General features: G+C 34.4%; 1 protein-coding gene across 7 annotated transcripts in view; it reads left to right on the forward strand.

Annotated features, from left to right (window-relative positions):
• The window catches only part of NBEA (neurobeachin), a 685,632-nt gene that overhangs the window by 381,731 nt on the left and 288,852 nt on the right, over positions 1-15,049 (forward strand). For all 7 annotated transcript variants that reach the window (XM_088021800.1, XM_088021804.1, XM_088021803.1 and 4 more), the window contains one exon: positions 2,933-3,099. In XM_088021800.1, coding sequence (XP_087877926.1) covers positions 2,933-3,099 — 167 coding nt within the window. The remainder of the gene's footprint in view (positions 1-2,932; positions 3,100-15,049) is intronic.

Here is a 15,049-nt window from a genome sequence, read left to right on the forward strand (position 1 = left end):
TCTCCTTCTCCCACTACCCCTGCTTGTGTTCCCTCTCTCACTGTGTCTCTCTCTGTCAAATAAATAAATAAAATTATTTTTTTTAATTATTGTATATTCCATACTAATAGGTTTTATAAAAATATTATTTTTATATTTCCAGCATGTTAATAATTATTTGACATTTTTTGAATTGCCTTGGTTCAATATCTTGATTTCAGTGTTTTGAATGTGATTACTTAATTCATTCAATCTGCAAAAAAACTTGGTTTCAGAAATATTCAGGTAACCTGGTATTTGGCTTAGGTTGAACTGTCAGTGGCCTTGAAAATAACAAATAACCATCAGTTTATTTTCCTGATGCAACATGCGAACAAGTGTGGTGTGGCTGGAAATCAGAGCCCAAGATTTCAGTTTTGATGAGGTTTTTATCTCAGAAAGCCAGCTCTCTTAGTCATGCAAGTTGATGCCCTTGGTCTAGTAATCTCTGACCTTGCTAGCTGAAAAGCATGAGACAGAGAAATGACTGTTGTCACTCTCATACTTTTAACCTCTGCTTCATTTGTCAGATGAGGCAGCACACACTTGTCACATGAGATTGTAACAACCTTATTTTGAAAAAAATACCAAATATTTTAAACTTTGATAAAAGTACATTGACAATTGAGAGTTTTCAATGTGAAGTTTCATATCCCTCCAACAGTAAATACTTTTGGATATTTATCAAGGTATCCTGCTATAATCTGGATGTCAAGAAAATTTTGACTTATCTGTTCTTTGAAGCATATGTTTAGATATGAGATATGTCAGGAGTCTAAACAAAATAAGAGTATTCAATTAACTATTGACTTCTGTTAGTAAATAAGATTTAGAATATTAGCTGAATCCCCTGCAGGATGAGTTTTGGATCATTCATATTTCTACTAAGAAAATCAAGATATTTTGTAGGGATATAATAAGATCAATATTTGTCATGTGAAAATACTTAAAATAGGTTTTCAAGCAGCTAGATATTAGTTACGAGTTTTAACACATATTTAGCCAAGATGAAATTAAGCTAAGGGCAGTGTTTCTCAGCCTTGGTTTTCATTAGTGCCCCCCCCAAGGAATCTTTTTAGACAATTTTCATTCTAATCTCCCTCTCCCAGTAAAATTTTATTTCTACAATATGCTGCGTATCTGTTTGGGTATTATGTATACGTCTGTGCTTTATACATTAAAGGAATGTGATTTTTTTCACACCCCCAACACCACTTTTTACCCCCTGGGGATGAGATCATTCCTACTGAGGATGCATGGCTAAGAGAGTGATAAGAGGCTATGAAGTGGACATGAAGACTCAGTGCTTTTTAGATTATGTAAATATAAAATAAAAATACTAATATAAATCAAATTTTGAGAGTATTATTGTTATTTAATGGATATATATTGTTTTTTTAACTGAAATGTTTAAATGTGTTCTTTTTAGATTAGAGCTATATTGGTAAATGCATTGACTGTGTGTGTGTGTGTGTGCCCGTGCGCCTGCGCGCACCTGTGTGGTTTACCAAACACTTACCACTTTTAAATTATAAAAGATTTTATAAAAGCCATGACATTTTACTAGGACTTTTTGGGGGAATTTCTCTGTCTTCCATATAAGCCTGTAATTAAGAGATAAAGTATATTGAATTTGAGATGGGTACTTCACAGTTAACTTTTTTTAGCTAACCATTGTAATTGTTAAGGAAGAAAAATGAAAATTTAATTTTGCTCTCCAATGAGCTAATGAAATATTAACCTCATTATGGAGGCAGATCATTGTACTAATTGGTGATTCCCTGTACAAAAAGATAAATTGGAAAATGAATTAATCCTTCTTAGATTACTGTAGGGTTATTTCTCTGAAAGAGATGACTTGTGGTAGTAGTCTGTATCAATAGATGGACTTCAGGGATATGTTCAAATACCTTCCATGAAACAAATTTTTACATAGTAAAGATGGATGTGAACCAATTATATGTATTTTTAGATGTGAGACTTTTTTTCTTCTAGTTATATGACTCATATTACATACTTGGTAATGTTAGAATTTACGGTCAGTCCACCCTATATAAAAATTACTATACAAAAAAATCAAACTTATAATTAAAGAGATGTTCATCTTCATGTTCATATTGAACCTTTTTGATACACAGTGAGACTGATACCGATTAGCTATGTCGCTGATACCGGTGAGCATGAATGCGGACAGCGGACAGAACAACTGATTATTAGGGAAGATAAGAATAAGGTAGTTGTTATCATGGGAACCTTTGAACACATTAAATTCTAAAGTTGGGAGAGATTATAGAGAAAACTTTAGCTTCTCATTTTACAAATATGAAACTGAGTATGATGGGGAAATAAAAGAATTTTCATAAAGTGTGGAATAAAAAACAAGACTAAATTCCTAAATCATTGCTTTTCCTTGTACACCACATTGCCATTCATGAAATGGGAAACTATAAATTAAATGGCAAGTTTTGGATCTCTTATAATTATCAGGAATGTAATTCTCATTTTAAGTGTGGCATATACCATATTGTTTAAAATAATTAGATTTACACTTTTAGTAAACCATTATTCTAAAATGATTACTTTTGGAATACATTAAAATCAGACTCTCAGAATTTTAGGAGCCTTAAACATCATTAATTACTTTATATAACATCATCCAAATTATTTTCCATATACTTTATGTATAAGCACATAGAACACATTTTTGCAAGTTTGAAAAGTGAGTGTAGTAACTATTTTCTTTTTTTTACTTTTAAAAAAATTTTAATTAAATTTTCACAAGATTGTATTATCCGAGTTTTTCAAATTGAATTGTTACTACCCTTTAACTTAAAATCAGATATCATTCCTTACTTCGACACAGCAAAAGTTATACCTTGTTAAACAATATGCATTGTTTGTATATTTTTTGTAGTCGCAGTGTGCCCAGTACGCTGCTGATAGAAGAGAGGAAGAAAAGATGTGTGATCATCTCATAAGTGCTGCTAAACATCGAGATCATGTTACAGCAAACCAACTGAAACAGAAGATCCTTAACATTCTCACAAATAAGCATGGCGCTTGGGGAGCAGTTTCTCATAGGTGAGTTTCACAAATTTACAAGTAACAATAAGTCACCGGTTATTTATAATAGTTAGAAGTTAAAGATTATAAACTTTAAAATTATGTAGAAAATATGATTTAAAGCATAAAAATTACTTGAATTTTTCCCTGATACCTTTAGTAATTCCTCTTTAGAATCCTTTAGAAGAACATCTAAACTTTTAACAGAAGCTCCAATGGAAGTCATTTCTAATTTAATAATAATATGTAATACAAAAAAAATTAAGCAAGTATTTTAGACTACTATCTCTTATATGATGTGTGTTAAAGAAGTGGCTCTTTTTTTCATCTTTCAAGAGTCTATCTACTTATTAAATTTATATCATTCTTAATTTTTCTTATACACAGGTAATAATATAAGCATTTACTATGGAGAGGTAACACATTCTTTTTAAAACTCTTCTTCCGTATTTTTCTATTCAGTCTTTCTTATGAAAGATTTTCATTGCAGATTAGGGCATTTATGATATCATTGAAGTAAAACCAAAATCGGTTGTTTATGAATTATAGATGTTCTCCTTGCTAAAGTTTTGTGGACATAAAATTGTTTTGTTTTTTTCCTCTACACAATGAAGTTTTCGAGAAAAATAATAGTGAGGCAGGTCAATATATTTCGATTGCTAAGGTTCATTTTTAGATCTCCATTTTATTTGATCCTATTAAATGTTTTTAAATCTCTGGCAGAGTTTAGGGGTTGGTTAATTGTGAGCAGGACACTACTAAGAAGAATTCTGATAGAAGTAATTCTATTAGGGTGCCTGGGTGGCTCAGTCATTAATCGTCTGCCTCCAGCTCAGGTCATGATCCCAGGGTTCTGGGATCGAGTCCCACATCGGGCTCCCTCCTCGGCAGGAGGCCTACTCTCCCTCTCCCACTCCCCCTGCTTGTGTTCCTGCTCTCGCTGTCTCTCTCTCTGTCAAATAAATAAATAAAATCTTTAAAAAAAAAATAATTCTATTAGTTAGAGAAGAACATCTAGAATATGACCACAATACTGTTTGATCATCTCTCCTGGTTTTTCAGGTGTGAGATAGACTTGGTAAATCTTTATAATTTTTGTATTTAAGGTAAAATTATAACTTAATGACTTTAAAAATAATCAACACTCAATATTTGTTTCTTATAATAATAGTAATACTGTGACATCTAGCTTTTACTGACGATTTATTGTTTGCCAGGCATCACACTAAGAACTTTACATGAATTATTTCATTTAACCTTCAGAACATCTCTGTTTAGGTTGATACTCAAATGTTTTCCATATTATACTGAGGAAACTGAAGCTTTCAGAGGTTAAATAAAAACTTACATAGTTTGTACACACAGCTTGTACAAGGAGAGACAGTGTTTCAGTCAGGGTTCTCCAGAAAAAAAACAGAAAAACAGAAGCAATGGGATATATGTGAGACATAGATAAATATAGATATAGATGTAGATTTATTTTAAGGAATTGGCTCACATGATTATGAGGGCTGGTAAGTCTGAAATCTGTAGGATAGGGTGGCAGGCTGGAAACTAAGGCATGATTTTTGCTATAGTCCTGACACAGGATTCCTTCTCCGATTAACCTCAAGGTTTATTTTGTTTTGTTTTTTTAAGTCCTTCAACTAATTGGATGAGGTCCACCCACATTTTATCTTTTATTTAAAGTCCAGTGATTGTTGATGTTAATCACATCTAGGACATACCTCTGCGGCAACATCTAGACTATTGTTTGACCGAACAACTGAGCACCATAGCCTAGTCAACTTGACATGTAAAGTTTAACATCATACATGGTAGCAGTAATGAGCATTTTGCCCAGCTGTAGACCTTGTCTCTCTTTTTGTGTCCTCTGAATTGGATTTATCTACTCAGTTATAGACAGGACTGTAACATAATATTGCTAATATTTCAGCTGATATGACTCAGAAAATTGCCTTCAGTGTATAAAGATGTACGTGAGTTTGAGGTCTTAATTACTTCATCACGTACTTATAATACAGCTAAGTCACCTCCATAACGGCAGTCGTGTCAAGTGTATCCTCTGCTCAGCTGATCCTTTACTGGGTTTCATTAGAGATTGGCAGAAAGACTGGCAGCAGCACCCCTTAGACATAAAGGTAGCTTCTCTTCTTTTCTGCACATTAATTCCCAGTGCTGACTAACTAAAAACACACAATCTTTCTGTCACCATCCTTTCCTAAATAGGTAACTGAACTCTAAATCTTTAAGAATAGGTTTTGTTCTTTATAATCTTACTTAGTATTTGACTAATTAATAAGCTCAGTCATTAGATTGCTTCTCTTTTTTGTCTTACTCACTCTCTAGGTAATTTTTACTAATCTCATGGCTTAAAAATATGACTATGTTGATAACTCCCCAATTTATTATCCCTAGTCCAGATCTTTCGCTTGCCTCCAGACCTGTATCCATCTACCTACTTGGCGTCTTCTACTTAGATATCATACTTCAGATGACAGAACAGCTCCTAAGACTTTCTCCCAAACCATATCTATCTCAGCCTTGGGCAACTCCATTCTTAAAGTTGCCCAGGCCATAAATGTTGCTTTTATCCTAACTGCTCCTAATACATCACACATTGAGCCCTGCAGCACATCTTACTGACTCTGCCACAAAATATATCCAGCACATTACCTTCGCTATCCCCTTGATCCAAAATATTGCCATCATTTCTCACTTGACTTGTCCCGGCAGCATTTTCTATAGTCTTCCTGCTTCTGCCTTGATCCTCTTAAAGGCCATTCTCAACACAACAACCTGGGTGACGTTTATTAAAATGTGGATCCTTTTGCTCCTCTGCTCAGAAACCCCCAGAGCCATGCTGTGCAAGATGGTAACCACTAGTTACATGTAGCTATTGAAATTTAATAAAATTAAATTTAATTTAAAATGTAGTATCACCTTTCAGGTACTCAGTATCCACATGTGGGTAGTGGCTAGCCTATTAGACAGCACAGAACATTTCCATTATTGCACAAAGTTCCACTGGACCGTGTTGCTCCAGAAGTTTCCTGTGTCACTGAAAGTTAAAATCCTTATAATGACCAGCAAGGACAGAGTGCACTATTTTTGATAGACTTCTCTAAGTCCATTCTGATAAAGGACCACTTGGGCAAAGAACTGTCTGAGCACATCAAGCAGAGGAAACATCCTGCAAAAGAAGGAGGGGCTTGGCCTATCCAAGAGCAGGCAGAGACCAGTATGGCTGCAGTGGAGTGAGCCATGGGATGAGAAGGTTATAATCTTTGTTAACTCTTTGACCTCCTCTCCTGCTACTCTCCCCTGGCTCATTTTATTCCAGTCACTGTGGCTTTTTGCTGTTTTTTAGGCTTTTAGGACATGCTTATTCTACTTGGAATGCTTTCTCCCAAACAATCTACGCAGGTACCTCTCCCACTTTCTTCCAGTTTTAATTCAAAATTAAAGATTTTGAATTAAATTAAATTAAAGCCATCTGTAGCTACTTCTTTCCCCCCAAGTATTTTATATTGCATTTCTCTGCTTTATTTTTCCTTTTCCAACATTTATTACCATCTTACGTATTATATACTTTACTTGTGTATCAGTTGTATTATTTTGTCTCCCACCAGAACACAAGCTCCATAATGGAAGGGATTTTTTCTCTCTTTTGTCTATAGTAGCATACCTTGCACCTGGAATAATGCCTGATACATGTTGCTAAATAAATATCCACTGAATAAATTAATAAATTAATACTTGATGTATACCCTTTTTTACAGAGATACTGATGATGGAATGGAAAAATAAATTAGTCTATTGTCTGGGACAATTTTATTTTTTAAATGAAATCATTTTATTAAATGACAAAAAGTACTCATCCTTGCATAAAACCAAAGCTCAGGTTCATCTGGAAAGTGAGATGAACAATTCCTATTTCATTAGGTTATTTAAATGGTAAAATGAAGTATTATATGCAAAATGCTTAACAGTGTCTAACACAGAGTAGACTTCTCATATTTGTTAGCTCTTTGAAAAGAGCCTTTAAAAAGAGCCTTGTTTTTTTAGAGCAGTATTAGATTTACAAAAGAGATTTCACTTATATCCCCACACATGTATACCCTCTCCCATAATCAAGGTCAATCACCCAAATGGTACATTTTTTAACCAAGACTGAACCTACATTGACACAGCATAATATAATCACCCAAGGTCTGTAGTCCACCTGAGGGCTCACTCTTGGTGTTGTACATTCTGTGGGTTGGGACAAATAGATGGTGACATGTATCCATCATTATAAAATCTTAGTGAGTATCTTGGTTGCTTCCAAGTTTTGGCAGTTATGAATAAAGCTGCTATAAACATCCATGGGCAGGTATTTTTGTGGACACTGGTTTTTAGCTCCTTTGGGTAAATACTAAAAAGCATGATTGATGAACGGTATGGTAAGAGTGTGTTTAGTTCTGTAGAAACCACCAGAGTGTCTTCAAAGTGGCTATACCATTTTGCATTCTCACTACCAATGTATGAGAAATTCTGTTGTTCCACCTCCTTGCCAGCATTGGGTATTGTCAGTGTTCCAGATTTTAGCCATTCTAATAGGTAAAGTAGTGGTATCTCATTGTTTTGATTTGCATATTCCTGATGACATATGATGTGGAACACCATTCATGTGCTTATTTTCCATATGTACATCTTCTTTGGTGAGGTGCCTGTTAAGTCTTGGACCTATTTTTTTAACCAGGTTATTTGCTTTTATATTATTGAGTTTTAAGAGTTCTTCCTGTATTTTGCATAACTTTCCTTTATCAGATGTGTCTTTTGCCAATATTTTCTCCCCATCTGTGGCTTGTCATTTCATTCTCTTGATAGTGTCTTTTGTAGTGCAGGAGTTATTCACTTTAATGAAGTCCGGCTTTTGTTGTTTATTTCATGGATAATATCTCTGGTGTTGTATCTAAAAAGGCACCACTGTGCCCAAAGTCATTTAGGTTTTCTCTTCTAGGAGTTTTATGGTTTTGCATTTTAGATTTAGGTCTGTGATCCAGTTTTAGCTAATTATTTTGAAGGATGTAAAGTCTGTAGTCTATTTCTGGGTTCTCTGTTCCATTGACCTATTTGTCTCTTCTTTCAGCAATACCATACTGCCTTGGTTAATGTGGCTTCATGGTAGTTTTGAGTCAAGTCGCGTCAGTCCTTCCACTTTGTTCTTCTCCTTCCAAAGAGCCTTTTCAAAGTAATTTCCCATCAGCCATCAGACCATGAAAAGAGGGTTCCCAGAACCCTCTAACTTGTAATGTATAGCTATAACTTACTGATTTTATTAATTTAATGAACAGATAACTCTTGTTAGCATCATGGTAAAGTAGACTTACTCCCTGCCCTCACTTAGTTCATAATAGTCAAATAGAAGTGACTAATATTAAACAAAACAAGTGATTATAGAAATAAGAGATGTAAATACAAACTCTGGCAATTACTAGGGAAGAAAACTACAGGGTACTCTGAAGGAGAGGGTATAACAGAAGATCTTCATGTTAGATTAGGGAGTCAGGGAAGATTTCTTTGAAGAAGTTCTGTTTGAGCTAAAGAATGAGCAGGGAATCATCACAGAGGATGGGGTGTAGAACATCCAAGAGAGAAATATTACAAAGACTCAGAGCTTAGAAATAATAAAATGAATGGAAAAGAGACTAGTATGTCTAGAGCTTAGTGAGCGATGGGGATAGTGGCTTGAGATAAGGCTGGAGAGTAACATGTGAGCCGAATGATTTAAAGTCTTGTAGATGATGTTAAGGATTTGTGACTTTATCCTAAGTGGCATAAAAAGCAGTGAAAGGTTTTAAGCAGAAGAGTAACATGATCTGATTTATGTTTTAAAAGATCAGTCTGGCTGCTTTAAAAAGACATCCTGGGAGTAATAGGGAGGTGTGGTCACTCCATTTATAGCCGAGTTCAAATGTCACCCTGTGGCATTCCCTGGCTTCCCTACTTTTCTTAACCCTACCTCCTCCTATTTTGTTATTATCTGTATTGCAGTTATCTGTGATACACCACTTAATGTTTTATAGTTGTGTGGACACACGTCTCTTCCAATAGACTTGTAGCTTCCTAAGTGGAGGAATTAAATGGTATTTAATCCTGTTATTAAATATATGTTTGAATGAAATCTGAAGGGATTTCATTCCTATAATGTTATACGTGCTGTTTTACCCAAGAAAATACTGAATTTTAACATAAAATTCCTTTTACTTTTATCTTCATGCTGGCTCTAACATATTTTAGCTTTTGAATTAATATTACTGCTCTTTATTTTGTCCTGAGGAGGAACTAGATTCTGACAGCTCTTTTAAAATGCATATTCAAGAATTAACATTTTTAAATAATACTTAGTATGTACAAACAGTTTTTCTTTATTTTATATTTTTGGGTCATATTTTCAATTTTTTAAACTACATAGCTAAATTAAAAACTGGGCAAAAGACTTGATTGAAATTTTTCCTAAGAAGATATAGGAATGGCCAACTTGAAAAGATGCTCAACATTACCAATCATTAGGGAAATGCAAATGAAAACCACAATGAGCTATCACCTCACACCTGTTAGAATGGCTATCATCAGGAAGACAAGAGAGAACAAATGCTGGCAAGAATGTGGAGAAAAGGGAACCCTTGGGTGCCTGGGTTGTTCAGTTGGTTAAGCGTCTGCCTTCAGCTCAGGTCATGATCCTGGAGTTCCAGGATCGAGTCCTGCATCGGGCTCCCTGCTCAGCAGGGAGTCTGCTTCTCCCTCTGACCCTACCCCATCTCATGTGCTCTCTCTCTCTCATTCTCCCTCTCTCAAATAAATAAAATCTTTAAAAAAAAGAAAAAGAAAAGGGAAACCTTGAGCAACTGTTGGTAAGAATGTAAATTGGTACAGCCAATGGAAATGGTACAACTAATGGAAATGGTACAACTAATGGAAAATAGTGTGGAGCCTCCTCAAAAAATTAAAAATAGAAATACCATATGATTCAGCAATTCCTATTCTGGGATGTATTTGAAGGAAACAAAAACACTATATTGAAAAGATATCGGGCGCCTGGGTGGCTCAGTCAGTTAAGCAACTGCCTTCGACTCAGGTCAGGTATGTATATATACACACACACACACATATATATATATATAAAATGGAATGGAATGTTATTCATCCATAAAGAAAAAGAACAAGGAAATCCTGCCATTTGCAAAAACATGGATGGACCTCACATTATGCTAAGTGAAATAAGTCAGACAGAGAAAGACAAATATTATATGATCTCACTTACATGTGGAACCAAAAAGAAAGAAAGAGAAAAACAAAGAGAAAAAGAGATCAGACTTGTGGTTACCAGCTGCAGGGGGTTGGTGGAGGGGGAATTGGAGGAAGGTGATCAAAACGTGCAAACTTTCAGTTATAAGGTAAATAGGTACCAGGGATATAATGTACAACATGATGACTATAGCTTACACTGCTATATGGTATATATGAAAGTTAAGACACTAGATACTGAGCGTTCTTATCACAAAGAAAAAAACATTTTTTTTCTCTTTTTTCATATCTCTATGAGATGGTGGATATTGACTAAACTTACTATGGTAATCATTTTACAATACACATAAGTCAAATTATTATGCTCTATACCTTAAACTTATATAATGCTGGATATCAGTTATATCTCAGTAAAACCGGAAAAAAAACTGCATAAGCCATAACAACCTAAATTAAACTTAAGAGATTTTAATAAGCTCTTGAGTAAAAATGCACACACACATACACACACACACACATACACACACACACACGGCCCCAATTTTTAGTCTGCATTTTCATATAAGCATTACTATTGAGATTTTGTATGGCAGAAGCTTATATTTATTGAGTGCAGCTTTGTATTGGCAGCACCTCTGTTGATACTTCACATCTAATATCTTATTTTAATTCTAATAACTTGGTAAGGTAGGTATTATTTTTTCCCCCCTGCATGTAAGAAATGTGAGTCTCAGAAGAGTTGAGTCGCTGGCCCAGTGTTGTGTAACTCAATAATGAGGACAGGATCCGAATCCAGGTCTAAGTAACCCTAAAGCCCATGGTCATTCCAGTGATGAAATTAATTATTACATTCATTGGAAAAATTATTGATTGGAATAACAAAATAAAAAGCACTTATTAAATGGAATGAGACTCAAGATTCTGGGACTTTAGAAGGTATTTTTAAAGTTTTACAAATCCAAGATCTGATCTAAATGGACAGTAGAACTGCTGCCCAGAGGAGGCAAGACAGAACTTGCAGTCTGAAACTCACAGGGTAGATTGACTGCTCAAACAAAAATAAACAAACATATTTTCTTAACAGGAGTTAACAGCATCCAGTGTCCTACAAAATAATATTTAAGATATCCAGGGTATAATCCAAAATTACCTAATATGCAAAGAACCTGGGAAATCTTACCATTTCTCAAGGAAAGAGAATTAATAAATACCAATCCCAAGATAACCCAGATATTAAAAGTATGAGACAAATATTTAAAGCAGCTGTTATACAACCACCTTCCATGAAGTCAAAGTAAACACTTCTTAAATGAACGGAATGATAGAAGATCTTAGAAGAGAAATAGAAAGTATATAAAAGAACCAAATGAAAATGAAAAATTTTATCAGAATTAAAAAATAATCATTTAATGAGCTTAATAGTAGAATAAAGATGACAGAGGAGAGAGTGCATGAGATTGAAGATAGATCATCAAAATTATACAAATGAAGAACAGAGAGAAACAGAGTGGGGAAAACAATGGAAAGAGTTCCAAGCAACTGTGGGACAATATTAAAAGGTCTAAAATTCATAACATTGAAGTCTCACAGAAGGAGGAGAAAGAGATTCATACAGAACAGTTATCTAAAGAACAAATGGCTGAAAACTTAGCAAATTTGGTGGAAGATGTCAAGTTAGAGATTCAAGAAGCTCAGGATAAGCTCAATAAAAACTATACCCAGACACATCATAATCAACTTCCTAAAAAACAAAGATAAAGAAAAAAAATCTAAACAGAATCCAGAAGAAAATACAATACATTACATATAAAAGAAAAGCAATTCAAATAATTACAGCATTTTCATCAGAAATCATGGAGTCCTGCAATTGCCAAACCAAAATTCTATATTCAACAAAAATACCATCCAGAAACACAAGCAAAATAAAAACATTGTCAAATGATGGAAATCTAAGAGAATTCCTCTGTACTAGACATGTTCTCAAAGAAATGCTGAAGGGATGTTCTTCAGGCACAAGAAGGAAGAAACATAGGGGAACTTGGAAATTGGGAATGAAGAAATTGTTTTGTTATGTTTTTTCCCACAAAGATGTAAAGGCAAGTTGGTGGAGAAATGATAGTCTTTCCAACAAATAATGCCAGAACAATCAAACACTCACATACAAAAATTGGACCCCTGAACTATGACTCACATCTTATGCAAAATTTAACTTAAAATGGATGATAGACTTATATATACAATGTAAATTCTAAAATTCCTAGAAAAAAACATAGGAAGAGATCTTTGCAACCTTGTTTGTGTTGGACAAAGTTATTAGATATAGCACTAAAAGCCTGATTGATAAAAAAAAATCCTACAATGGACTTTATCTTAGTCTGCTTGAGCTACTATAACAAAAACACTATGTGGTGGCTTATAAACAACAAAAATTTGTATCTAACAGTTCTGGAGGCTGGCAAGTCCAAGATAAAAGCACTGGCAGATTCAGTGTCAGGTGAGCCCACATCCTGGTTCATATAGATGGGTGCCTTCATGCTGTGTCCTCACAAGATGAAAGAGTTGAGGGATCTCCCTAGGATTCCTTTTATAAGGGCACTAATCCTATTCATGAGGGCCCCACCCTCATTACCTAATCACTTTCCAGAGACCTCACTTCCAGATACTACCACATTGGGGATTAGGTTTCAACATAAAACTGGGGGGGGGGGGAGGACACAAAAACATTCAATCCATGGCAGGCTTTATCAAATTAAAAACTTTTTGTGTGTGAATGAGACTGTTGAGAATGCCACATTCTCTCATACTGGGATAACTATAGACTGGGAAAAAGTATTTGCAAATCACATAATCTTGCAAAGGTCTTATAAATATAAATGTATACAAGTATAAGAATATATATTTATCCAAGTATAATAGTATACAAGGGACTTACAAGTGTGTGTATGTATGTGTATGTATGTATGTACGTAATGTGTGTGTGTATATGTAATATGTATGTATAAAGAACTTTCCAAACTTAACAGTAAGAAAACAAACATTACAGTAAAAAAGCAAGCAAAATATTTGGGCCCTTCAGCACAGACAATGTACAGATGACTAATACCCACATGAAAAGATACTCACTATCCTTAGCTATTAAGGAAGTTCAAATTAAAACAACAATCAGTTGCTAATACTTATCTATTAGAATGACTAAAATTAAAACAAAAACCTTACAATGCAAGAGCTGACAAAAAGGTGAAGTAGCTGAACTCATGTACATTGCTGGTGGAAATACAAAATTGTGCATCCTCTTTGGAAAGCAGTTTGGCAGTTTTCTTAGACAATCAAACATGCACTTACTGTATGACACAGCAATCCTATTCCCAAGTATTTACTCGAGGAGAAATGAAAACTTACATTCATGCAGAAAACTTGTAATGAATGCTCATAGCAACTCTATTAATAAATGCCCCAAAATTGAAAGTAGCCCAAAGGTTCTTTAACCAGTGAATGGATAAACAGTACATCCACATAATAGTACTCAGCAATATAAAGGAATCGACTATTGATAACATGCAACAACCTAAATGAATCTCAAGTGTATTCTGCAAAATAAAAGAAGCCAGACTCAAAAGAACACAAACTGTATAATTACATTTATGTGACATTTGGAAAAAGCAAAACCTTAGGCAAATAAAACATATTGGTGGCTTCTAAGTGTTAAGAGTAGAAAGGAAGTTTGATGAGAAAGGGACAACATGAGGGAGCTTTTGGGGAGGATTGAACTATTCTGTATCTTTTTTTTTTAAGATTTTATTTATTTGAGAGAGAGAAATGAGAGATAGAGAGCTCGAGAGTGAAGAGGGTCAGAGGGAGAGGCAGACTCCCTGCCGAGCATGGAGCCCGATGTGGGACTCGATCCCGGGACTCCAGGATCATGACCTGAGCCAAAGGCAGTCGCTTAACCAACTGAGCCACCCAGGTGCCCTGAACTATTCTGTACCTTGATTGCGGTAGTGGTTTCATGACTCTGCTTTTGTCAGGATTTATAGAACTGTACACCAAAAAAGAGTGAATTTTACTGTATATAAATTAATAAATGTTCAAAAACTTAAAAAAAATCAAAGCCTCAAAGAAGTCTTTATAGATCACTCATGAATTGTGAATACTAATGTTTATCAAACTATATTCCATTTTTAATATTGAGAATTACAATCAAATAGTTTTAATTTACTGCTTTAAAGTTAAATAAGTTACAACTCAGGTTTCCTGCCAACACAAGTATATTGGTCATATAATCATAGAACATAAGTTAGATATTTCTATAATAGCTATAAATGAATTAATTTTCACTATATGTATTTTTTAAATTATATAGTTTTTAAAATGCTTAAGTAAATGTAGTAAATGTACTATTCTCTAATAAAGATTATAAAATGTTCAGAGGGAGAAAAAAGAACTTTTTTCCAACAATTTTTAAGTAGTTTAAAGTGTCAAGGTTTAAATTAGGAATGTGCTCTACACTCGAGTAGTGGTTATAAGCTGTGCTGCTCGGTGTATTGATAGTTACTGGGTTAGACAAATAATCTCCTAATTGTGATCTCCATGACAATATGAGATACAAGATGGAAAAAGAAACCTGCTTAGAAATCAAATATATTGATATCACAGCCCGCATTTGTTTAATGGCTAT

This window comes from Eumetopias jubatus, unplaced genomic scaffold (genome assembly GCF_037043125.1).
Source record: "Eumetopias jubatus isolate StellerSeaLion01/CBP00866 unplaced genomic scaffold, mEumJub1_p1.0 scaffold_3, whole genome shotgun sequence".
In the NCBI taxonomy this organism is placed as follows: Eukaryota; Metazoa; Chordata; class Mammalia; order Carnivora; family Otariidae; genus Eumetopias; species Eumetopias jubatus.